Genomic DNA, 27546 nt, shown 5'->3' with positions numbered 1-27546 from the left:
TATTACATAAGTGATACATCTCATTCTAAAACATAACTCATGCTCAGTTAAAAATGAAAAAAATCACCTCTTACATAAATGCCAATCAAACTGTCACAATCTTCCAATTTAGTAAAAGCAGGCTAATATGTAGCACTATCTTACTTAAGCTCTGGGATTTCTCTGTCTTCTCTGAAGACAAGAACTCCATCAATTTTCTCACCTAAAAATATACCAAGATTTGTTCTAGTATAAATTCCCTGTTGCTTAAGTTAAAGCCCATATTTTGGTAAATTGTTGATCCAGTAGATTTGCTTGTCATCATTGTTTTTATGGTTTTTATGTTTAATTATTATGATTGGTAATAGAAGAGTATTAGTCATTTTTTCCTAGTAGGACAAATGTCCAAAGGTAGCTTAAAGGAAGTAATACATCTCTATTTGGGCTCAATGTAGAGAATCTTCATTCCAGCTATTTTTTTGCTTGCCTAAATTAGTCCCCACTGCTGACATGACCTACTAGATGTGTCAGACATCCACTAGATGAAATGTTAAGGGTGGTAGATGCCTGCAGAGGGAGAATCAGTGTCCCCAAGAGGAGCACCTGCTGATATTATGCACTTTCATGTGGCCATCCCTGGACCTGTGTTCTTAGAATCAATGCTAAATGAACTTAATAAGTGGCACATTTGTTGAAGAAAAGAAAGCCCTTAAATTTGAAGGGAGAGATGGAAATTGGGGACGTTGAAGGGATATGTAGATGCCTGGTACATGATTGAAGTTATAAAAATATTATTTAAAGCAACTACAAAAAAACACAAAGAAAATTGGCCAATAGTATATTATTGCAAATAAAATACTTACAAACCAAATTCAGTAACAGATTTTTAAAAATTATATATCATGATCCACTTAGTTTCATTCCAGTGAAGCAGGGATGTTTCAACATGTCAAAACTAATGTACCTAATAAAGCTGTGATACAAAGTGTTAACTGTCAACTTGACAAGCTCAAGAATCACCAGGTGATAGACCTCTAGAAATGCATTGTGGAATTTTTTTAACTATATTAATTGATGTTGAGAGACTCATTTTGATTATGGACAGGACCTTCCATGGACATGGGATCCTGCACTGCATAAAATGGAGAAAGCAAGCTGACCAAATCCTGCATCTGTACTTGCATTATTGCTCTTAGTAGATGTGTTGCTTTTTGTGTCTTGAAGATTTTTTGTCTATTTTAAGAGGTATTTTTTAAATAATTTTTTTCTACATAGGCAGGTATGTTTTTAAAGTGAATTAAAAAACAAAACAAAACAGAACCAGGCATACTAAAGATTTTAAAGAACCCTACCTGATGAAATGAAATACCCTGGTTCACTCCTTTTTTCTTCTCTGCAAATAGATATGAAAACACAAGACACCAAAACTCACAAAGATTTTTGAGTGTGGACCAGGAAAAATGAATGGATAGACAGATATTGCACATACATCTTCCAGTCACCCCTCCCACAATTCCTTCCCAACCCCACCCCTTCTCCTCTGAGCACCTGAAAGTCACCCAAGACATCCACCACCCTGCACTGCCACCCACCCCCCATGCAATTCAAGTCTCTGTGTGGCTAGGATCTTCTTGACCCACTGATGACAGACAAGGAAAACCAGCTAGGAGAACATACACCACATACAAGCAGCAGCTTTTGGGATAGTCCCTGATCCATTTGTTTGAGACCCACATAAAGGCCTAGCTGTACATCTGGTGCATATGTGTGGAAAGGCCTAAGTTCAGCCCTTCTTTATTCTGTGTTTGGTGGTTCAGATTCTGAAAGATCCAAGGGCCCAGCTTAGTTGACTCTGTTGGTATTCCTGTGCAGTTACAATTCCCTTCTGAGGCAGTGATCTTTCCTCCTATTCTTCCAAAGGGGTCCCTAACTCCGTCTGCTGTTTGTTATGGGTATCTGTATTTGACTGTGTCAGTTGCTGAGTGAAGCCTCTAGAAAACAACATGCTCATGTCTGCAAGCATAACAGAGTAGCATTAGAATGTCAGGGACTGGTGCTTGTCCACAGGATAGGTCTCAAATCAGGCCAGTTGGTTAGCTATTCCCTCAATCTATGTTCTTCTTTGTCCCTTCATTTCTTTTACACAGGATACATTTTCAATTGAATCTTTTGTGGATGGATTGGTGTCTTTATTGCACCACTGGGGTTTCAGTCTACCTACAGGAGGTGGACTCTTCAGGTTCCATGTGGCCAATGCTGTGAGTCACAGCTGAGGTCATCCCCATTGATTGTTGTCTGCCTCCCTCATTCCTGGTCTCTGTCTCCTCCTGGACATGCCCAATACCTCCACACACAACATCAACCATTGCAGATTTCCATTCATTTTCATAGCCACCTAGCAATCTCTCCTGTCATTCTCCACTCAATCCTAAACCACTATCCCCTTCCCCTTAATCCACCCCTTCCAATTGCCTCCCTCCATCTGCCTTTTACAATTGCTTTATTATCCCTTCTAAGTTAGATTAAAGCATTTTCTCTTGGGCTTTCCTTCTTGTTTATCTTCTTTGGGCTCATAGAGTTTAGCAAGGCATATTTATTTTTTAGTTAATATACACTAATAAATGAGTACATCCTTTACTTGTCTTTTTGAGACTGGGTTACCTCATTAAGATTATATTCTCAAGTTTCATCCATTTGCTTGCAAAATTCATGATGCCTTTATTTATAAAACCTGAATACTATTCCATTGTTTAGATGTACCACATTTTCGTTACCCATTCTTCAGTTGAGGGACAACTAGGGTTTTTTGTGCATATTCTGGTTATTATGAATAAAGCTGCAATGAATATAGTTGAGCAAGTGTCTTTGTGGGATGTTGGAGCATCATTTGCTTATATGCCCTGGAGTGGTATAGCTGTGTCTTTAGGTATAACTATTCCCAGTTTTCTGAGAAAACACCAAATTGATTTCCACAGTGGTTATACACATTTGCACTCCCACCAGCAATGAAGAAATGTTACCCTTGCTCCACATCCTTGCCAGCATGTGCTATCTATTGAGTTTTTGATCTTAGACATTCTGATGGATCTAATTTTGGACTTCAGAATTGTTTTGATTTGCATTTCTCTGATAATTAAGTACTATGAATAATTCTTCAATTACTTCTCAGCCAATTTATATTCTACTATTGAGATGTCTCTTTTTAGTTCTATACACTTATTTTAATTGTGCCATTTAGGATATTGGTATCTTAACTTCTTGAGTTCATTGCATAGTTTGGATTCCATAGCCCTCTGTCAGATGAAGAGTTGGTAAAGGTCCTTTCCCAATCTGTAGGCTGCCTATTTGTCCTCTTTGTCCTTAGGTTCATAAGGTCTCATTTTTCAATTGTTGGACTTAGAGACTGAGCCATCGGTGTTCTGTTCAAGAAATTGCCTCCTGTACCAATCCCTGCTTAAGGATTAAATGCCTGGTTTAACCTCTATTTTTCAATAGCTCATATTTTTATTGGATTTCCATTGCTATGAAAAGAAACCAAGACTGAGGAAATTCTTATAAAGGAAAACATTCAACTTGGGACTGTTTTATATGTTCAGGGGGTCAGTCCATTTTCATCATGGAAAGAAGCACAGCTGCACTCAGGCAGACATTGTACTCAAGGAGATGACAGTTCTACATTTTGATCTGCATGCAGATGATTCTACATTGGACACAACTTATCTGTTATTGATGTTTTGTTTATTGAGTTCTTTTTATAATCTACACTCTAATCCTCTATCAGACAAATAACTAGGAAATATTTTTGTCCCTTTCTTTGGACTATCATTTAACTTCATTAAGAGTTACTTTGCTGTAAGAATCATTTTGGTTTCATAACATCCATTTGCCAATTTTTGACCTCATTTCCTGTGCTATTGGAGTATTATTCCAAAAGATCTTACCTTTATACTGAGTTACCTTTCTTTCTCAATTTTGTTTTTTGCAATTTAAGATTATCGAGTGTCATGTTAAAGGCTTTGATCAGTTACACTAGAATTTTGTGCAAAATAAATGATGTCTGAGTCAGGGTTTCTATTCCTGCACAAACATCATGACCAAGAAGCAATTTGGGGAGGAAAGGGTTTATTATTGAGCTTACACTTCCACATTGCAGTTCATCACTAAAGGAAGTCAGGACTGGAACTTAAGCAGGTCAGGAAGCAGGAGCTGATGCAGAGGCCATGGAGGGATGTTTCTTACTGGCTTGTTTCCCCTGGCTTGCTCAGCCTGCTCTCTTATAGAACCCAAGAATACAGCCCAGAGATGGTACCACCCACAAGGGGCCCTCCCCCCTGATCACTAATTGAGAAAATGCCTCACAGTTGGATCTCATGGAGGCACTTCCCCAACTGAAACTCCTTTCTCTGTGATAACTCCAGCCTGTATCAAGTTGACACTCAAAACCAGCCAGTACAAATGATAAGCCCATGTTCAATGTTCATTAGTTGATGGCCTATATGTCTGGTACCATTTTAACATGCTTTCTTTTCTTAATGAATCCTTTGGTAATTGTCTCAAAACTCAAGTAGCTGAAGGAAGCAGAATTACATCCCAGTACTCAATTCTATTTCACAGATAAATATAAGTCTATTTTTGTAGCAATATCACACTATAATTCTGTGGTATACCTTGATATGAGGTATGTAGATTTATACCCTTTGTAATGGTGACTTTGTTCAAGGTTGCTTTAAGGAAAGAACATGTTACACTTCAAGGTCTTGGCCCCACCAAGACCCTCAATCAACATCTAAATACCTAGTGTATTCATTAGCGTACCAAGAGGCAAAAAGCTTCATAATACGTATGGTGTTAATGCCTGATTTTTTTGTCAACTATTTTCCCAAGAACTTCTCTGTATGCACACATGCCACACTTCAAAACAACAGTTCCAAGGTCTTGAGCTCTGTTCCTGCAGCTGATGCAATCCAGAGGGCAGATTTGGACACTGTCCCTATGACATCCTCTTCGGTGGAATACTTTGTTCAAATAATACCTAATATAAACATCACAATGACACTGTTTTTCATCTATATCAAATATTAGACATAGGGACATCAGCTTCCCTGAGCTTCTTTTCTTTTTAACCTTTTTGTATCCATTGTCTAAATTACATGAATAGCATTAGTACAATACAGAAAGAATTGCTGTGTGATTTTTTTTTTAATGTCTTGTCCAGAGGCTAGGTTAGTAATTAAACTTGGATTAAAAGATTTGTTTTTGCCAGTGACAACCTGACTAATCTTCAGTCAATGTGCTACATAAATGAGAGTTTTCTGGAAAAAAAAAAAAGGAACCTTAAAATGCCTCCAAAAGATACACCTGTAAGTCACTTTTGTAATTAGTGATTGATGGGAGAGGGCCCTCCTGAGGTGGCTAGTTCCATCCATTGTCTGGTGCTCCTGAGGACTATCAGAAAACAGACTGAGATACCAAGAGAAACAAGTCAATCAGCATCATCTCAATTGCCTCTACTTTAGATCGCTCCACTAAGTGCCTACCTTGTTTGAGATTATGTCCTGACTGACTTCAATGATGCACAGCAATAAGATAGAATAAAATAAATAAATCATTTCCTCCACAACTTTCTTTTTATCCATCATGTTTCCCAAAGCAAAAGAAACCATTACGAAGATACAACCTATGTTTCAAATTAAGACACCTTCGCACTGTTGCCAATAAAGCTAATTAGCCTTGGCTAACCCATTCTGGTATTATGGAAAGACAAAAATATATCAATTTTTTCCTGACATAATACACTCATAAATAAATTATTCCAAGGAAATCCATAGTAGGCACACACAAAAGTATGCTTTACAAGTCCACTGGATGTGTCTAAATAAAGCCATTGGCACAATTAAGATTACTTATAACATTAAATATATTTACTATAGTTCAAAAATCCATACTTAATGATTTATTGGAAGGAGGGAAAGTAATAACACACAAGACAGGCTCATTCAAAGGGTTACAAATAAAAAATACTTTTATTAGTTAAAACTATTTTACACATATGAGAACTGTTACTCTGACTTGATTATTTAATGTTCTCTGTGAATACAAACTGAAATTTGTAGAGGTAAGTGAGGAAACCACGGAATTGACTCATTTTCTACAAATTAAATTTTAATCCAAACATTTTCCTTTACCTCAAACCTTATAATATATTTAAGATTCATAGTACATGCCACATTATAGAACACCATTCAGAGATATTTCATATATACTTTTATTTTGATCTCTCTGGCTCTAAAATAATAGACATGGAGTAGTAATTTGGTGTTTCCAACCATGCAGAAGGAAATAAAATTCAAAACTAACAAACTGTGTATTAATGGCAGTCTTCATCTTCTTCCTTATTTATATAGCTACACAGTTATTTTAAACAAGTCAAATGGAATGATTTTCCTCCTAAAGATTAAAACTATTTGGGAATTGAATTAGCTATGTCCAAGGATGGCTTCAGACCTTTCCATATTGGTCAGTTAAATAACTTCTCAATCAAAGTTCCATGTTCTCATTCTTAAAAAGGCCATTATGTATGAACTTTCTGTATCAACTTCATGGGTTACAATTAATTACATGCTATTATATCAGCATGTCACACTAGTCCTGGAAAGCTATCTAAGTTTCTTGGACAAGGCATGATTTCCCTCCTGTTAAGAGAGTCTTAAGTCCAAATACACAGCTGTTAGTCACCACCAACATGTGAGTACCCATTGTTGGACCTTTTGGGCATTTTGCTCTCCTGATAATTGTTTGTGATATTACAGCAGCAGAGCACTCTTGATTGCTTAACCTCTTTTAAAGGCTTGTACGGTGTTTACAGGAACCATGGAAGATAGACTGTAGGAAGGCTTCCAGGTTTGATCCAACTTGAATCATCTAAATCCTAGTGTTCTAATTGTGAGGTGTCATCAACAATACTGTCCCTTATTCAACCCCAGAGAGACAACACTCTATATTTCCTTATTTCATTTACTGAGAGTCATCTTTCATAACCAGATGAACAGTAGAACTCTAGACATGAGGAAATCTAAGAAATATTTGCAGGAATGTAGAGGCTAAGATGAGTTACTAGATCTCATTCCAGAATATAAAGGATGAAAGAGAAATTAAATGTGACATCTGTTGTGCTCTGATTCTGGGTCCTTATTTTTAAAAGACACACTAAGCTAAAATGTGATCACAAAACTAAATAACTTGACATAGCACTTGGGATTGTGATGTAATATGGTGATAAGGCTCCTTGTAAATCTAAGACTTCTGTAGAATGAAAATGAAATTTTGAAATAACTAAAATATAAGAATTTTTCTCATACATTTCTTTTGTGTACAAAATATCTTATAATTTCAAAACATTTTCCCAAATGCTGTAATGCTTAAATTGAATTATTGATATATTCTGTTATATGGATTGTTTTATTTTGTTATATTTCACAATCCTTTCATACTATGATAACAAATTGTCACATGTGAAACATGTGTATCAAGTATAAAGATTTTTCAATAATGTGAAGGACAAACACTTTCTTCTTCAACACATTTTTGTTCCTATGAAAAAACAGTATTCAGTCAAGAAAAACTCTACCGAATGCTCACAAATCTGGAAAAAATGCAAAGCATTTATATTTATGAATCCAAAGTTATCAAAAATGTGAGAATCACAGAAAAGCAAGGCAACATGGCAATCATTTAAAAAGGTTGTATAAATTGCAGAAATGTTGAGTAATATCGATATAATCAAACGACAAACCCTGACCAAAGTGCTAGACCAAAAGAGTGGTATGGGAAATGCATTTCCTCTACTCATCTATTGCCTGAAAAACAAAAGCAAAGAAAAAATATGCATGTACAAAGACAAAATAGTAGATTATTGACCCACCAAGCAGATGCTAGGAAGTTACACAGGATTGCTGTGCCCTGTTACTCTGTTAGCTAGTCTAATGAGCTAGAATCAGAACCCAAGAGAAACTGAAGAGTGATCAATCCACTCTTCAGGGAACAACAGCCAATGAAGCACAAACACCTCAGGTCTCAATAAAACAGACACCTGCCCTCTACCCAATGAAAGGAGGAGTCACTAAGAAGCCGAGAAGCACAGGAGCCCGCTGTAGAAGCAGACCTGAACTGAACACATGCAACAAGTGATTCCTGCTAAGACTGCAGAGCATGGAAGCAAGTTCCATGGTAAGATGACAGTATTTCCAAGGTTAAGATTACAGAGGCCAGTGACATATTAGAGACTTAGTCTCTTAAATATACAGTGCGGAAATTGAAGGACCACTCAATCTCATTAAATGAAACTGGTCAGATGAGATGTACTAAAGAGTCCCTTATCACTCTGAAGGAAAGAAAATTCAATTCAAATGCATTTCCTCATGTGCCCATGATCATGAGTTCAAATTTTGTCTAAATTTTCAGCCCTAAAGTGTAAGTATCATAGGGAAAGAAAAATTGTTATTTGTTCTTCATGGAATAAGAATAATGGCTGTTACTCTGGAACTTATGGGCAGAGGTATGAAAATCCAGGATGACCAGGAATGTTTTTTAGATCCTAAGCAATGATGGTGGTCGTGAGGGAAGACAGGAAAAAAATCACAGATCTATGCCAGAACACTTCGACTCAAATGTTAGTTTTAAATTGCAATGAAAACCAGGCAGGGGATTTGAAAGAGAACATTACAGTATAGGAGGGAGTTCTTGAAGAGAGGAAATCGGGGAAGGGGGGGAATTGTATTCAGAAATTAAAAATGTACTAGATCTTTGCTGATCATGACTCCATTGTCATCCATCCAGTTAAAAATTTGAAGAAATTATATGCTTATAAAATAAGATTTTGAGAATTCAGAATGTTTACATGATATATAAAATGAGACATTGTACCTTTAGTTTACAATGTAATCCTTTCCTATGAGTTCCAGAAAGTGAGTGCATATCACTCTAGGTGAATATTAGCAACACCTAATTAACATAGGATTTCATAACTCCTGTAACAGGACATTGTATGTAATGAGCAGATGTTGGTTAAAATTTAAAGAAAATATAAAACAGCCCATCTAACCAAAGATGGTTTGAGCCAGCAGAAGTAGACTAGTTATACAATTCATTAATTTTGTTGGTTATTCTTATTAAAGACAAAAAGGGAAATTGTTTTGATAAAACTTGAATTGCTCTTAACAACTTCTAAGGTGTTATTCTAAGGGAATATGAAATAAAAGATGCTACACTGCAAAAAAAATAATTAAACTAAGTTTTACCCTACCTTTCCTTAGAGGACAGAAGAATAAACCTATGTAGAAAGAAGGTAGGAATCTTCTAATCTTTGCAAGTACATATCAAGGATATCAGTCAACACTTTTGGTTAAATATCAGGCCAATTACAAGCCTGGTTGGCAGAATAAAACTTCAAGAAACCCCATACTGTGACTCCTCCTTATTTTGTTAATGAATTTGTCAGCCAGAGTTGCTTTTGCTTATGTTATGTCAATGAGGTGATTACCTCTGTGTTCACTGCACTACTTATTCTCTATTCAGGTTCAGCCACAGCGTCTTTCCCAGTGTTGTTTTTCTTCATAATTCTGCTGCTTCCATCCATGCTCACTGAAGGAAGGGTGAGTGTCACATGAATAATTTTCTCAGATCTACCTGCCAATTTTGTGAAATAGTTTAATAAATATGAATAAAGAAATCCTGATCGTATGGTGGGATATAGCATTCTGTGTTCTTAGAGAACTTAACAGGAAAGTGGTGATAGAGACTAAGATTGAAGTCTCCACCTATGGCAGCTATACCACCCACTAGTGACATGTGGAAACTGGACACTTAAAGAGGGACATGTGCTACAAGGATATGTAAAAATTATTATTTTCCTGGAAAACTCATTTTTGAGCTTTGAAATATATTGTCAATTTTTTTTACATTAATAGCATAGAAGGAATTGAAAGTGTATGACAATCTTGGCTTAGGAAAAATGTCTATCACATGCATTTTTCCTGTCATTAATTCATAAGTTTTATTATTCTGTTCAAACATACAATAATGGTCCCTTTTCCTATAACATAAAACAGAAGATCGGGATAGATGTAGAGAATTGACATAACTTATTGTGGGGTCTATGAGCACAAAACTAAAAAATAATAAAATAAAATAAAGACAATCCCTGGACAGTTCTTTTATTTCTTACTATAAGCCTGTTATTAAAAAAAAACAAAAACAAAAACAAAAACCCTGTCTCTACCTCAGGTTCTGTCAGAGACTCGAAAAGAACACACCATATCTCCTGATCACAAGACAAATGACAAGGCTGACTTGGACAAGATTGACTCTCAAGGACACCCAAACATCCAAGAATCCCTTGAGATGATCAGCAGTGTCTTTATACAAGAACAAATGCTACTTGAAGATCAGGCCAATTCTAATCAAATCAAGTTAAACTTGTTAACATTATCAACTATCGTGAGGCAATGGTTCTTCAAAAGCATCAAGTAGACACTCTAAATTTCCTAAGAAGGCCCCATAGGCTTCCATGTCCCACAGTTAGGCACCAACAAGGCAATTCCTTTGTCAAGTCAACTACTCTGTGCAGGAAGTCTTGAAACTAATGATAAATGAGCTTATTTTCTAATATGGTTAACTAGGAGGTACTGGTGTCACGTCTGTTATGCCTTTTACTAGACTCTCTTTCAAGACCTACATCCAATTCATTTAACTCAACAAATATAAGGAGAATATAGTCTATAAATAAACACAATACTAATCTCTCTTCCTCCTGTGGAATACAAAAACTGCCCAGAGGTAGCACAGTAAGAGTTCTAAACTGTGAAAGGAGCAGGGAGCAAGAAATTTGTATTACTTCAGAACTAATGGTCTAACCTACTATTCTTTAAAGGACCATAATTTCATGGCAGCATTCCCAGGACATTCATTACTGGCACCCAACTCTTCCTCATTGTAGTCTGATCAAATGTGAATGGAAATGTTTTATGCTGCAAACAATGAAGCTTTGTAGTTATGAAATACTTAGTATCATTTTTGTTCTTCATCTTCCTTTGGATAATTTCATACAAGTATATGATGTATTTAGATCACGCTCCCATTTCAGATTCTCTTACTTTCTTCTATAAACTATAAATTCTCTTCCCAATAAGACACTCTCCTGCTTCATGTCTTTTTGTTTTATTTTTGGAAGCTTACTAAGTTTAACCAGTAATACCAACACAGTCGTGAGCATGATGTTATTTCTGGAGCCAAGGCAAGCCACCAACAGCTAAGCCACTGAAGATAATGACTCCCCCTGCCCCAGCAGCTGGCCCCTGCCAATGCCTCCCTAGAGATAACCTCTGTCTTAGAAAATCATTCTTCATCTGTGACTGAATGTTGACAGGACCAAACTTGAAGGCTATGTTCATGCAAACTTAGGTCCATTTCTTCACATGAAAAAGAAGAGTAAGGCTGAGCTGGGGGTTAACATTCATTCAAGTCAGTTGACTTCCTACAAACCTCAGATTAGGGGTGCTACAGCACTTGTTCTTGGAGATTAAACTTTGTAAATAAAACAGCCTTCACATTTAGATTTCAAAGGGCTGCTCCTCCACCAACAACCCCCTAGTGGCCTTGTAGTATATTTCCCATAAGTTTTCGAGGCTCATACTTTTATAAACCAATTGAAGGTCTGTGAAAGTGTCCTGAGAGAATGACTCTCATTGATACTTTTGTCACAGGAAGAACTCAAACCAGATGCAGCACTCAGAGTCTAGAACTGCCTCCCATGGAGCTTTAGCTGGTAAAGCCTTGTCATTTGTATTTGTTATTGTCTATCTTGTGTCACATTCTTACACAGTAATAGGCTATGATTTTTTTGGTTAACGTTTTTCTAATTGGCAAAGCAGAATATCAGCTACCAATTTTTACTATATAGGATAAAACTATGAACTTTGATTTGTGTTTTAAATTGTAACTCCATATGCATTTTCAAATTATTTTTTACATTTGTTTTTTATTAGATTTATTTTTTATTTACATTTCAAATGATTTTCCCTTTCCTGGTTCCCTTCCTTCCCCAAATCCCATAAGCCCTCTCTCCTCCCCCTGTTCCCCAATCAACCCCCTCCTGCTTCCCTGTCCTGATATTACCCTACACTGTTGCATCAAAGCTTTCCAGATCAGTACAACAATGTAGGGGAATACCAGGACAGGGAAGCAGGAAGGGGTGGTTTGGGGAACAGGGGGAAGGAAGAGGGCTTATGGGACTTTCAGGGAGGGGGTATCCAGGAAAGGGGAATATCACATGAAATGTAAATAAAGAATATATAGAATAAAAAAAAAGAAAGGAAAAAAAAAGCCTTTCCAGGACCGGGGCCTCTCCATCCTTCTTCTTGGGCATCATTTGAAAAGTGAACTGTGTCTTGCATATTCCGAGCTTCTAGGCTAATATCCACTTATCAATGAGTACATACCATGTGTGGTTTTTTTGTGATTGGGTTACATCACTTAGGATGATATTTTCCAGTTCCCCCCATTTGCCTAAGAATTTCATGAATTCATTGTTTTTAATAGCTGAGTAGTATTGCATAGTGTAAAATATACCACAGTTTCTCCAGCCATTCCTCTGTTGAGGGACATTTGGGTTCTTTCCAGGTTCTGGCTATTATTAATAGATCTGCTATTAATAATAGCAGAACGTAGTGGAGCATATGTCCTTATTACATACTGGGAAATCCTCTGGGTATATGCCCAGGAGTGGTATAACGGGTTCCTCCACTAGTATCATGCCAAGTTTTCTGAGGAAGCATTAGACTGATTTCCAGAGTGCTTGTACCACCTTGCAATCCCACCAGCAGTGGAAGAGTAGGATACAGAGCTAAACAAAGAATTTTCACCTGAGGAATATCGAATCATGGAGAAGCACCTCACGGATGTTCATCATGTTTAGTCATCAGGGAAATGCAAATCAAAAAACCCTCAGGTTTCACTTCACACCAATCAGAATGGCTAAGATCAAAATCTCAGGAGACAGCAGGTACTGGAGAGGAGAAAGGAACACTCCTCCACTGCTGGTAGGATTGCAAGCATTTTCAAATTCTTAACATAGAAATTCATACAGTATGAAAAGAAATCAATTGGAAAATTTAATATCAATGATTCTGAATATGTCTTCAATAAAATATGGGGCACTACAAAGTTTTTCAAAAGGAATATATTACATAGGAGATGTCTCATTCTAAAACAAAACTCACAATCCATTCAGAATGAAATACTCTTTCACCTTTTACTTAAATGCAGCTCAACCTCACAATCTTCTAATTACTTAAAAGCAGACTAATCTCTAGCACGATCTTACTGAAGCTCTGTAATTTCCGATTCTCTAAGGACATGAACTACATCAGTTTTCACACATAAAAAGATAGCATCATCTGTTCCAGAATACATTCCATGTTAGTTAAGTTAAAGTTCACATTTTGGTAAAATTTTGATCCAGTGGATTTGTGTCGTCATTGTGGTTTTGCTTTTTATGTTTGTTTTTTATAGGTAATAAAAGAGTATTGGTCATATTTTTTTCACCAGGACAAATGCCCAAGTACTTTAGAGGAAATAAACATCACTATTTTAGCTTACTGGTTCAGAAGCTTCAGTCCACTTGTTTTGTCTTGCCCACATTAGAACCCACTGCTGACATGGCCTAATAGAGGTGTCAGTCATCCCGTAGATGAATAGTTACAGGTGGTAGATGCCAACTGAGGGAGAATCAGTGTTCGCCAAAGTGAGGGTCCTGCTGAGGTTATATACTTTACTGTGGTCATCCCTGGACCCATGCTCTTTGAATCAGTGCTAAATGAACTTAATAAGTTGACATTCATTGAAGAGGTGGGACTCAAGGGAAGTCAAAGGGGCAGGAATGGTGTAGATGCAGTGCATATCAGTTTATGAAAAATACTTTAAACAACCACAAAGAAAAACCGAATGCACTTGGTAGTAGTAGAATTATCCCAAACAAAATACTTGCAAACCAAACTCAACATTTTTGAAATTATACATCATAATACACTTTGCTTAATTCCAACAAAACAAGGATGTTTTAACACATCAAAACTAAGTGATGAAATAAAGCTGTGATAGTTTAATTTTTCAACTAGTCAGGTTCAAGAATTCGCAGGTGATAGGCCTCTAATAACGCTTGAGTGAGATTATTTTACCTACATTAACTGATGTCTGGAAGACTCATTTTGATACTGGGCAGGACCATGCATGGACATGGGATCCTGAACTGCATAAAATGAAGAATGCAAGCTGAGCAAACATCTGCCTTTGTACTTGCATGTTATAACTTAGTGGACATGTGGTGTTTTGTGTTTTGAACATTTTTTAATTCATCGGTAGATATGTTTTTAAAACAAAATAAAAAATACAAAATGGTATATTGAAGGTTTTAAAGAATCCTACAAGGTTCATGCCTTTATTGTTCTCCAAGTTTAGGTATGAAAACACAAGACACCAAAAGTCACATAGACATGCATATAGACATGAAAGCATGCATGCACATATTCACACACACAAACATATACACACAAACACATAATTACACAAAGCACACAGCACACACCAATGAACATTTGAAATGTGATTAAAAGATGAAAACAAAATATTCAGATAATGAACAACTACAAAAATTCATCCAAGGACAGGACACTACACTCCATAACAAGAGACTATAAACATTATTTTATCTACCTACAAACGACAGTAGTATTCACACTCTGTTAAGGATACTTCTCATTACAGAGTACACTGAAGAAAACCACAAACACCCAAATTGTACACTGGTGAAGCTCAGTCCTACACCTAAGCCTCAGAGAATATTACTCAGAGAAAATTCTGGGGAGTTGAAAATTACAAGAATGAAATAAAACAACACAGAGGCTGGGATCCACAAAATCCAAACACTGACCCACTAAACATGCCCCATAAATCATTCATTTATGATGATATTGCAAGACATAAAGCGATTCCAGAGTGCATATTGGCAATCTCTAATAAAACCTCAAATAAAACTCTAAGATATGATCCAATGAATACAAGCAAGCAATTCAAGCTAAGACTGTGTTCCATGGTGAGCAGGTTCCACAATAAGGCAACAGCATTTCCAGTGAAAAGATTACAACAGCTAGTGACACATCAAAGCCTTCGTTTTGGAAACATATGGAAAACTTGAGAGATGGCTAGCAATCATGAAAAATAAAACTTCTCAGATGAAATTATATATAGAACAGCACACCTGCTACTGACTAAAAAAATAAAATAAAATAAAATGCATTTTTCTCATCTGCCCATGATTAAGAGTGATGCTGTGTTTTGCTGAAACTTACCTCCTAAAGCAAATGTCAAGGGAAGAGTAATAATAACTTCAAACTTACTCATTTTTATTGGATATTTTCTTTACTTACATTTCAAATATTATCTAATTTCCTGGTTTCCCCCAGCCAGAAACCCTCCTCTTGAATCCCCCTTCTCCATGCTTCTATGAGGGTGTTCCCCCAACCACCTACACACTCCAGTCTCCCTGCTTTCAAATTCCTCTATATTGGAGCATCCAGCCTTCAAAGGACCAAGGGCCTCTCCTCCCATTGATGCCCAACAAGGCCATCCTCTGCTACACATGCAGCTGGAGCCCTGGGTCCCTCCATGTGTACTCATTGATTTGTAGCTTCGTCCTTGGAAGCTCTGAAAAAGGAGTGGAAGGGGAAGCAAGCCAGTAGGCATCACCCCTACAAGGCCCTACATCAGATCCTTCCTCTAAGTTCCTGCCCTGTTTGAGTTTCTATCGTGACTTCTTTCAATGTTCCACAATATTAAATACTTATTTAATCAGAGCAATAGAAACCTAACTAAGATACTACTTTTGATTCAAATTGACACTGCTTAGCATTGTTGCCAATAAAAACAATTTAGTTTGGCAATTTTATGAGAATACTACATTCTGATCCTGTAGAAAGACAAGGATGGATTTATCTTTTGTTTTGGGATAATACATCCATAAAAGTACATGTTTCTTCCTCACTTAGAGTTCCAAAGCAAAATATTCCCAGGAAATCCTTAGTAGACACAAACAAAAGTGTTACATTTCTATTTGATGTGTCTTCATGAAGTTATTGGCCCAATTAAGTTTATGCATCACACCATATGTATTTATCAATATCCATAACATATCCTCAATGCTTCAGTTGAAGGAGGGAAAGTAACAATACAAGACAGGTTCAATCAAAGGATTACAGAGTAGTAGCAAATAAAAATAACTTTTATTAGACAATCAAAACATTTCACAATTAGCACAACTGTTACTCTCAGTTGATTCTTTAATTTTTTTCTGTTAAAACAAACTAAAGTTTGGAAATGGAAATGGAGAAACCGTTCATTTAGACATTATCTACAGATTAAATTTCAATCTGAACAACTTCCTTTACCTCAAACCTTATCTTTAAGACTCATAGAGCATGGCACATTAGAGATCATCATACACAGATAAATTTTATATTCCTTTATTCTGATCTCTCTAACACAAAAATAATTAGGTTGGGGTGGTAATGAGTTCTTTCCAACCATGCAAAAGGAAATCAAATTCATAACTATCAAACTATGCATTAAGAGCATAGGCTTCTTCCTTGTTTATACAGCTGCACTGTTCTCTGTAAGAAGCCAAATGAAATATTTTCCCTCTTAAAGATAAAAACCATTTGTGAATTGAATTAACTCTGTCCTAGAATGGCTTCAAACCTTTCCATACAGTCCAATTAATTCCTCACTCAAAGTTCCAAGTTGTCATTCTTGAAAGGCCATTCTGTAAATTTCATGCTGGTTTGAGGGATTACAATAAGATGCATGTGCATGCCAACCACACTGTCCCTGAAAAGTTGTCTAAGTTGATAGAGCCTGGCATGATTTCCCTCCTCTAAAGAGAACCTTAAGTCTGAATAGACACAGCTATCGGTTACCTTGAACATGTGAGTGCCCATTACTGTACCTTTTTGGACATTTTGCCCTGCTGCTAATTGTTTGTGCTGTTATAGCAGTGGAGCACTGTTGATTGGTTAACCTCCATTAGAAGATTGTATGGTGTTTTTAGGAACCATGAAAGCTAGATAGTAGGAAGGCTTTTAGGTTTTAATCTAACTCCAATTTTCTGAACCCTGTATCTTAAGTGTGAGGTGTCTTAAACAATACTGCCCCAGAGTCGACCTCAGAGAGACAACTAAGGCACACATCAACAGTCTACATTTCCTTACTTCATATATTGAGAGTCATCTATAATAAATGTATAAACCAATCATTCAAAAAAATTTCATGTTTATTCCTAGGGTCTTTTTTTGTGGTTGTTGTTCTTTTTGTTTTTGTTGCTGTTGTTGTTTGAAACAGGGTTTCTCTGTATAGCTCTGGTTGTCCTGGAACTCACTCTGTAGATCAGGCTGGCCTCTAACTCAGAAATCCACCTGCCTCTGCCAAGCGCTGGGATTAAAGGCGTGTGCCACCACTGCCTGGCCCTAGGGTATTTATTAATTTATGATTATTTGAAGAAGTGTTTTTAGCTCAAGTGGCATAACTTAAAAGAAATACACACATCTATATACATATATAAAGCTATATGTACACTCATACTTATATGAATTGTGAATAATTCTAGTTAAATATAAAACACAATACTTCAATGATGTATCAGTAGACCTTTGCATTGGGTCCCTTGTCCTTCTGAATTGACGTCCTCCAGTCCAAGTTAGATCCCCCTTTCTTTCTGGTTTGTTTCTTCTTTTTATCTCCTGTATCCCGCTGCTCTGCTCTCAAACCTATACCCTTGCTCTTGACCTTTATAATTCCATGCACTTTGAAAACTGGGGTAGTGTGTGAGTGATTATGAGCTAATAACACCAGTTGGACTCAAATTGTGGATTATCTTCAAAATACTACTGAAGAATGGGGGGATTACACGAAAGAGATAACAACATTTGCAGGGAACCAGAGACTAAGATGTAATACTAGATCTGATTCTTCAAGATAAAAGATAACATGTGTAAAAAGTGATGAAATACAAATAAAATGTAAAATCCTTTGTGGTCTGATACTGCATGTGTGTGTGTGTGTGTGTGTGTGTGTGTGTGTGTGTGTGTGTGTGTGTGAATAAAAATGTCTGGGACTTTTTTTTTAACTTATTTACTGTACATTCCCCCAAATGCCATCCAGTCATCCCTCCAACAGTATATTCTCCCATATCACCTTCCCTTCTCCTCTGAGTGGGTGGGGTCACCTTATGTTTCCTGCTGCCCTGGCACATCAAGTCTCTGTTAGGCTAGGTGGATCCTCCCCCACTGAGGCCAGACAAAACAGCTCAGATAGAACATATCCCACAGACAGACAATAGCTTTTGGGACAACCCCTACTCCAATTGCTCGGGAAGCACATGAAGACCAAGCCATACATGTGCTATATGTATGTGGGAAGGAAGGCCTAGATACAGCCTGTGTATGATCCTTGGTTGGAGTTCAGTCTCTGAGAGCCCTGTGGCCAGATGACCATGATAAAGAATGGAAATCTACAACTGACAATGGTGGGAAAGGTAGGGAGCATCTCTAGGAAGAGAGAGACCTGGGATAAGGGAGGGATCCAAGAATTGGGGTGTCCTTACCTGTGACTCAGAGCATTGGGAGATATGGAATCTGAAGAGGCAGGAACACCAGTGGAGCTGTAGGGACCAACCCACCAATAAAACTTCTGACCCAAAATGTATCCTGTCTACAGGAAATGAAGGGGCAGGGCATAGAACAGAGACTGGGGGAATGGCCAACAAATAACAGGCCCAACTTGCAATCCATCCCATAGGTAAGCACCAATCCCTGACTATTAATGATACTCTATTTGCAGACAGGAATCTGGCATGGCTGTCCTCTGAGAGCCTCCACCCAGCAGCTGACTCAGACAAATACACACACAGTCAAACAGTGACTGGATCTTGGGAACCCTTAATGGAAGAATAGGAAGAAGTATTTCAACCCTGAGGCGGTGGGGGATAGCAACTCCACAGGAAAACCAACAGAGTTAACATGGACCCTTGGGGCTTTCAGAAACAGAACCACCAAAGAACATATGTAGGCTTGACATAGGCCTCTCCACAATATGTAGCAGAGGTACAGCTTGGTCCTCATGTGTGTCCTGAACAACTGAAGTGGTGTGGGAAGGTTTTAATCCCAAAACCTGCTGCCTGCCTATGGGATATGTTCTAGTTGGAGATCCTTGTCTGGCTTCAGTGAGAAGGGATTTTTCTAGTCTTACAAAGACTTGATATGTCAGGGTGGGGAATAATTAAGGGGGTCCCACCCACTCTGAGGATGAGAGGAGGAGGGAAAGACTGTGGGAGGGAGTTATAGGGAGGGGCCAGTGAGTGGGATGTAAAGTGAATAAGCAAAATGTCACAGAATAATATAAATAACTTGAAGAATAAAGAGAAACTGCTTATAAAAAAAGTAATTATATTTTGGCCGGTAAAATCCCTCATGCTGAAAAGATGCTTTCAGCCAAGTCTGGTGATCTTAGTTCAATCTTTAGGAGCCACGTGTGGAAGAAGACATCTTACATGGAATTTCTATTACTTGAATAGATACCATGACCATGGCAACTCTAATAAGGAAACATTTAATCGGGGCTGGCTTAAAGTTCAAAGATTCAGTCTATTATTTTCATGACAGGAAGCATGGCAACACACAGACAGATAATGTGTTGGAGATGCGCTGAGAATTCTAAATCCTAATAGGCAGGCAGCAGGAAGAGTGGGACACTAGGTTTGGCTTGAGCATCTGAAACTTCAAAGCCTAAACCCCAGTCACTAATACTTCTTCCAAAAAGGAGATACCTAGTCCAACAAGACTATACCACCTAATCATGCCACTCCCTATGGACCTATGGGGATCTTTCTCATTCAAAGCACCACAGAAACTATAGATAACCAGATTGTTTTCTGACATTCACATGAAGAGCATGGCACGCAGTCATCGTTACATACACACACACATATAAAACTATTCATCCATCCATCAATTAATCAACCAACATTAAAAGTGGAAAATTAAATTGCACCACAGAAATTAGTTATTGTGTAAAATATAGTGCAAGAGAAATTATATTCATCATATAATAAAATGCATGAAGATTATTTCTAAATTCCAAGGTGTCTCTGTCTTTGAAAAGAACATTTTTATCTAATTATATTGACACATATGCAAGTATTCATACAAAGAAAGCAAGGTGGGAGATTTGTCTCAGGATAGCTCCTGGAAACCAGGAGATAGAAAAGAGTTATGGTTGAAGGTATTTTGAAAGCTAAGGGATTATCTTGGGTGTATGACAAGCAGAGATTAAGGTTTTTTTTTAAAGCAATGTGGAGGTTATGACCACCCCCCAAGACATGCTGTGTATTGAACTCTGATCCTTTGAAATAGCAGTAACTGTTCTCAACTACTTAGCCTTACGTTGTGATGCCTAGATGTCATTCAAATAACGAAGCATACCCTTTTCTATATCTTAAGAAAATCTAATGGACATTCACAAACTACATTTTAGGTGTACATTAGAGAGTTGGATTTTGATGTGGAAAATTTAAAAATCCTATAATTATGGCCAATATAGTTATATCCATTTCAACTTATTCTGTTTTAACTTTCATAACCATTGTACAACCTAGTTTAATTTTATGGCTGCATTTACATCTTTTATAATGTAGTCTTTTTCAATTAAAAAATCTTTCCTTGCCCCTTAACCATTTTAGCAATGCTGTATCTTTATACTCACATTATTTTAACCAATTTCTCTGTACAGCTTTCTGATCCAGTTTCCTTTTTTAAATATCATGACTTTTAATAGCATAAACATAGAACTTTAAAAGTATACTAAAAGAAAAATATATCCCCAAAATTCTTTATCCATGAAGAATAACATTATATTATATTGTATTGTTACATTGTATATATTATAATATAATAGCATATTATATTATATTATATTATATTATATTATATTATATTATATTATATTATATTATATTATATTATATTATATTTATTATATTATATTATATTATATTACATTACATTATATTATATTGTAATATCCATTACAGTAAGTTTTATCTATAAAGGAATTTGCTCTGCTAAAGTAGAGATGGCAGAATCATTTCTTCATATCATGATAGACCAATTTACTAGTTCCTTGTGGAACTGATGCCAGATATGGGGACTGTGTCTCCTAGTCTCACAGTCAAAACTGTGAAATAAATTAGAAAAGAGTAGATACCAACCACAACCCATAAAGACAAAACAAAACAGATGGAGACCTTGTATCTGAGGCCACTTGAGGCACAAGACCAGAGAAGCAGCCAGAACAGATAAATGTATTAGACCAAAAACTGTAGGCATAATGTATTCTGTAAAGATTATACTTGTGTTATTCAAATGCTGATTTTTCTGCCATCATATTTTGTTTCAATACAGACAATGCATTGGAAGGCTTAGATCAAGAATCTACTGTCTTAAGCTTTTGTAAACAATTCTTACCATTTTTTCTCCACCTTGTCAATAAATGCTGATTACACAATGGCTGTGCAGAAGAGAGAAGAGGGTTGGGCTCTGCCAGGAAGAGGAAGAAGAGAGAGAGGGAGTTTTCAGATCAGTATGAGAAGTAGAGGGTTTAGGAAGACACCATGAGAACAACATTTGAAGCCCAAAGAGCTAGATTAATAATAATACGCAAGTATAATGGGATGGGACTAGGAGGTAACCAGATTAGCATAGAATGTTATTATAAATCATTTAACTGTTCAGTAGAGAGATGCAGCTTGAAATAAATCTTGGTTTCTTGGTGTTGTTATGGAGGACTAGCAATGGTAAAGAAATAAAGCTGCTGAATTAATTCACTAGCTACACTTATACTTAAAATAATTAATTTTCCAAGAAACCACATGGCCCACAACCTGAGAAAACAAATCAGGTCAGTAGCCTAGACCACAGTACACTAGATGGGATGGTCCATCACTTAATTAATAAAGAACAGAGTAATAAAGTAATAAAGAACAGGAATGATACAGTGTTTAAACTCAGGATTAAAACCAAAGGACAGAGGGGCTCAATTTATTGTGTAAAATCACAGAACGTGCTGAAACTGGAAAAGAGAATGTCACCAAATGAACTTACAAGGCAGCACCTTATAAGATTTCTTGTCCTGGACCATGAGTGCATTCTGGTTTCAAGAAGCCTTCAGAATAAAGTATGCATGTGTATACATGTGACACAATAGTATAGACTGTGAAGTGCCCCCAGGAAAGCATGTCAAGAGGATATGAGAGCTGAAGGGCTTCAAGAGATTCCCAGACAGCTGATAGTGATGCTTTCTGCTTAACACCATACCATACTCTTAGCAACATGTTCATCTGTGCCACATAGTCAACTGAAGGTTTCCACCAAATTAAAAGACACTGTATGCTGACTACATGACTCCCACCGGTTGTATTTTGAATTGATTTGGGGGTGAAAATACAACATAACCAGGCAAGTAATTAACCGAGCACTTCAAAGGGTAATCTGGTGAGGTCAAGTCAATACTCAATCAGAAAGTGGGAGGATATTTTATAGAATTCTGAATCTGATGAAAGGGGATTTTGCAAAGATGACCTTACTTTTTCTGATTCAAGTGACATTTACATCGAAGAAGCATTGAGTGAAAGTTAAAGTGGTGATTCTGAAAATGAAAGACAGTGTATTGTAAGAAGGGAGCATACCCTTACCAGTCAAACCAGTGATAAGGGGAGACTGATGAGATCAATGAGGGTTTCACTAGGAAATCTGTGGCACCAAATGTGGATCTAAGCTTTAATGAGGGTGATAAAAGGCCAGTGAACAATCCAGGTCATGTCACTGAAGAAAAGATGAGCACAGATTTTTCTCCTTGCTTATCAGGGGTGACTTCTAGCAGACTATGACAGTAAAGACAAATCTACATGCCTAACAAATGCATGCATAAAACCAAACTACTATTATTCCAAGAACTTCAAGGATGCTTCTATTATTAAATGAAAGCTTTTATTGGGCTAAGGATATACATGGAGGACTTGTGTATAAAACCGAGTTATTGGGATTACTGGTCAAGTGAGGGACCTAAATTTCTTGGAGTGGTAGATGAGCAGAATGTGAACATTGATAAAACAGACACAAAAACTGAATATTGGCATTCAAGGCAACATACTTATTTTCTGCAATCTCTCCAAGTTTCATCTAAATCTAACCACTGTTACATATGTTATAAACAGTTTTCTAACATGTAGTATTTCAAAATATTGCTCAGGAAGCCAGTCGGGAGGTTAATTATGTTCAGCAGCTCAAGTCTGGTAGGGCTAATTGTTTTATCAGATGACTAGGCTTATATTATCTTGAGCTACATCCTCTATATGGTGATTATTTCGATGGCCATAAAATAAAATCAAGATATAACTGATAGTTTCTGTTTCAATTTAAGTTAAGATATCCAATTTCACAGAATTTTCTATGTATCATTATTGGTCTGGGCTTAGTTCTTAGCCATTGAAACAACATACTATAAAAACATTACATGAAAGTCACATATATATGGTAGCTTGAATTCTTTATTGAAAAAGATGATTATTTGTGTTTAAGTAAGAAGACGTAAGACAAATATAGATGTCAAGCTTCATCCTGGTAGGCACTATGAAGTAGGTTGATGGTGATGTAACTACAGCCCATTCTTCCATTGCAGGTTGGTTTAGGACACAAACAGTTCTCTCTTCTTTTGTCAAAGTTCTAGAGGTGAATGACCTCTTATGGTACAACTTTCAAAATTCTCCACTTGATTCAATTCACTACATTTAAAGCAGTAAAGTTGGTCCAAACCCACAGTTGTCATCCTAAATGACACCTTTTTTTTAATGACTGTTCTGAAAGAGATTTATGTATATATCCAGGAAGGAAAGAAGCCTTGTCCTTTGGGATGCGACTGGTCACTAATCTCCTATAGGTCTTCCCCATCATGTCTCAACTAAGTCTGTACCCCTTTCTCATGTAGTCTGTCATGCTACACACTGGACATGTTAATGAATTTTGTCTTCACACAGACAAGTAGCTTCGCACTTTGCCTTGAGCAGCTCGTGTTTACAGCCTGCTGAAGTCTTCAAGGATTCACAGTTACTAAGTAAATCTTCAAAGTCACAGCTATTGGCTGAAATGAAAGCAGATGCAATTATCTTATTGTCATTATCTGAAGTAACTGCAAAAAACATCCACTCATCAAATGTCAAAAAGAGGTAGGAAGGAGCAACACACTAGCATCATTGCCACTGTGATCAGTCTTAAATGACACAGGAGGGACTCATGCACACTGACACACACACACACACACACACACACACACACACACACACACACACACATATATATATATATATATATATATATATATATATATATATATATATATATATATATTCAACTCAATGGAATATTTCTATGATGAATTGATCTGCTTATATCCATTAGCAGCCTAAGGGATAACATGATACAAACATGTCCATCTGGTAAGAACAATACAAACCCACTAGGTAAATAGAGCTATTTTAATGCATGGTAAATTAAATTAGCTTCTTAGTCTAACTAGCCCATCTCAAGTCCCCACAGGGTGGGTGTCCATTAGTGGCTAAGCTTATAAGGCACATATTATAGAAACTCTTTCTCTTATCTCACATTTTGGAAATACAACTTTATACTTGCAAAAGTAAATACTCTTTTTTAATTGATTGAATCAAGGATTGTGTGCCATGTTTTTCTTGGAACTCTTGATTGCTTCTAATAAGCATGCACCCAGGACTCGCACACTGGCTGTGCATTCAGCTCATGTTGCAGTAATACCCACTTCATTTAAAGTATGTTTCTCCATACTGCTTCTGAGCTGGCTGCCACTTATTTCTGTATACTGATGGCAAGAATTTTTTTTTTATGAAACATGACTGACACTGCCTTTTGTTGAAAATTCTACTTGAATATTCATTGAAAATTGGATAGATTCCAAACATTTTGGCAAATATAATTCAGCAGAGGAGTAGTCATTCAACACACTTTCTAATTAGTTTGTAGCGTTAATACTAATATTTTAAATTATAGATACATAATTGATCCAGGCATAATGCTAAATAAAAGTGAACACACTAGAAAGATAAAAATCTCAATGAGTGGTTGAATTCTACCATTGATAGTAATTCTAACAAAAATATCTTAAGTGCTGGGACCCAATAGTTATGCCTACATCTGTTCATGAGGAAAATGAGATATATTGTATTTGATACTTTCATTTTCAGCCATGACTTTTCTCTAATCCAATACTGTATGCAGATCAAATATTGTAATTAAATATTTTCAAAAACTTATAGGAAAAATTATTATTTAAAAGGTAGGCACTATGTCTATTAGTATAATATAGAAATGAGAAAATCAACAGTGAACTCAAACACTATCATTACAGGAGGTAAGATAGATAAAACATGGTATCAACTCCTCTAGGTATACATGATTTAATTTTTAATGTTTTTTAAGTTATGTGTATATGTATACAGGCATTTCTGTATGTCCTCTGTATTCAGTTATCTACAAAAGGCAGAAAGGACACCAGATTTACAGAAACTGGAGCCATAGGCAGTTGTGAACCACTAATGATTAGTTCTTGGAGTGGAACATGGGTCCTCTTCAAGATCAGCAAGTAACTTAACCACTGAATGATCTCGCATTTCTGTATGTCCTCTGTATTCAGTTATCTACAAAAGGCAGAAAGGACACCAGATTTACAGAAACTGGAGCCATAGGCAGTTGTGAACCACTAATGATTAGTTCTTGGAGTGGAACATGGGTCCTCTTCAAGATCAGCAAGTAACTTAACCACTGAATGATCTCTCCAGCCCTATGTCTTTAGTTTTCTAAATACACTTTGGGCCTATTGATATTAACTTCACAGAATGGCTTATGAATAAAAGGCACAGTGAACAGTCTCCACATGTCGTAGTCACTGAGTGTAAGGTAAATGCAGCAATATGTAACATGTAAAATTTGTTTCATTACAAATAAAATGTAAGTTATGGACCTGTATCAAATATTTCACATTTGACTAGGACTTCTCCTCTCCCAAAGATATATCATTTAGTCACTTTCAAAGTTCATAAAATAATCTAAAATTTACCTCTATGCTAAACTACCAATGAATCATATAACACTTACTGCACAGTCCATTTTCACAGTTATTGGGACAACTAGCACAAGCTGTCCCTTGTTGATAAGGGGTGCCCTTTTTCATCACGTTGTTACCCCTGAAATTTGAAATATACCATTATGTTTACTTTTACTGCTTGTTTTACACTCTGTAGCATGACTTAACACATACACATGTTACACAGTTTTCAGTTTTTGTAAACATAATTGAAAATTAAGATCTTCACAGTGTAACTCAGACAACTATCCAAATAAAGAAAACACTTCACACATAAACCATTTTTTCTAGTTTGCTGTCTGTGGCCAAGATAAAGCATAACTAAAACCATCTTCTTTGGGTAGAAAGGGATCTATCATAGAACAAAGCCAAGACAGTAACCTGGAGGCAGGAACTGAAGCAAGGGACTGGAGAAATGCTATGTACTGGATGCTCCAGGCTCAAATTCAGCTATTTTTCCTCCAACAAAATACAAGTTATAGAAGAGAGAATCTCAGGAGCAGAAGATACCATAGAAAACACTGACACAATAGTCAAAGAAAATGCAAAGTGCAAAAAGCTCCTAATCCAAAACGTCCAGAAAATCCAGGACATAATGAAAAGACCAAACCTAAGGATAATAGGTCTAGAAAAGAGAAAAAATTCCCAACTTAAAAACAATTTTATACAATATTTTTCCACAAATTCAGTCCCCCAAAGGATAATAAATGGAAAACTCCAACAGAAGGAGGGTTCTCTCCCAGATCCTCCACTGTGCCCTGTGCATTCCTGGCCAGCCCTGATTTGGACAGTTTTTCAAGAGAAAGTGGAGTTCTCACATCTGGGCTTAGGAGTGAGAGCAATCCTGGGAGACCAGCTCTCTCCTGGTGAGACTGGCATACAGAGGGCTGTTGAACAGACTTAGCCAATCTGTTGGAAATAATCTTTCGACAAACCAAAAGGAAAATAGCCACAAAAACCACAAAAACATTACTCCATCTCTAACAAGAAAGAAAATAGGAAGCAATCACTTTTCCTTAATATCTCTTAATATCAGTGGACTTAATCCCCCAATAAAAAGACAGAGACTAACAGAGTGAATACATAAACATGACCCAATATTTTTTGCTGCATACAGGAAATATACCTCAGTGACAAAGACAGATACTATCTCAGGGTAAAAGGCTGGAAAGCAATTTTTCAAGTAAATGATCCCGGAAACAAGCTGGGGTATACATTCTAATAACAAATAAAATTGACAAT

General features: G+C 36.7%; 1 protein-coding gene across 3 annotated transcripts in view; it reads right to left on the bottom strand.

The window, feature by feature from the left end:
- Positions 1 to 23162: 23162 nt before the first annotated feature.
- Crisp2 (cysteine rich secretory protein 2) overlaps positions 23163 to 27546 on the bottom strand; it is a 40322-nt gene continuing 35938 nt past the window's right edge. For all 3 annotated transcript variants that reach the window (XM_052192488.1, XM_052192489.1, XM_052192490.1), the window contains 2 exons: positions 26316 to 26404; positions 23163 to 24273 (listed from right to left, as the gene is read on the bottom strand). In XM_052192488.1, the coding sequence (XP_052048448.1) occupies positions 24146 to 24273; positions 26316 to 26404 (217 nt within the window). In that variant the 3' untranslated portion in view covers positions 23163 to 24145. The remainder of the gene's footprint in view (positions 24274 to 26315; positions 26405 to 27546) is intronic.

The sequence above is a fragment of the Apodemus sylvaticus genome, chromosome 9 (assembly GCF_947179515.1).
Source record: "Apodemus sylvaticus chromosome 9, mApoSyl1.1, whole genome shotgun sequence".
Classification (NCBI taxonomy): domain Eukaryota; kingdom Metazoa; phylum Chordata; class Mammalia; order Rodentia; family Muridae; genus Apodemus; species Apodemus sylvaticus.
This window is presented reverse-complemented; position numbering and strand designations above follow the sequence as displayed.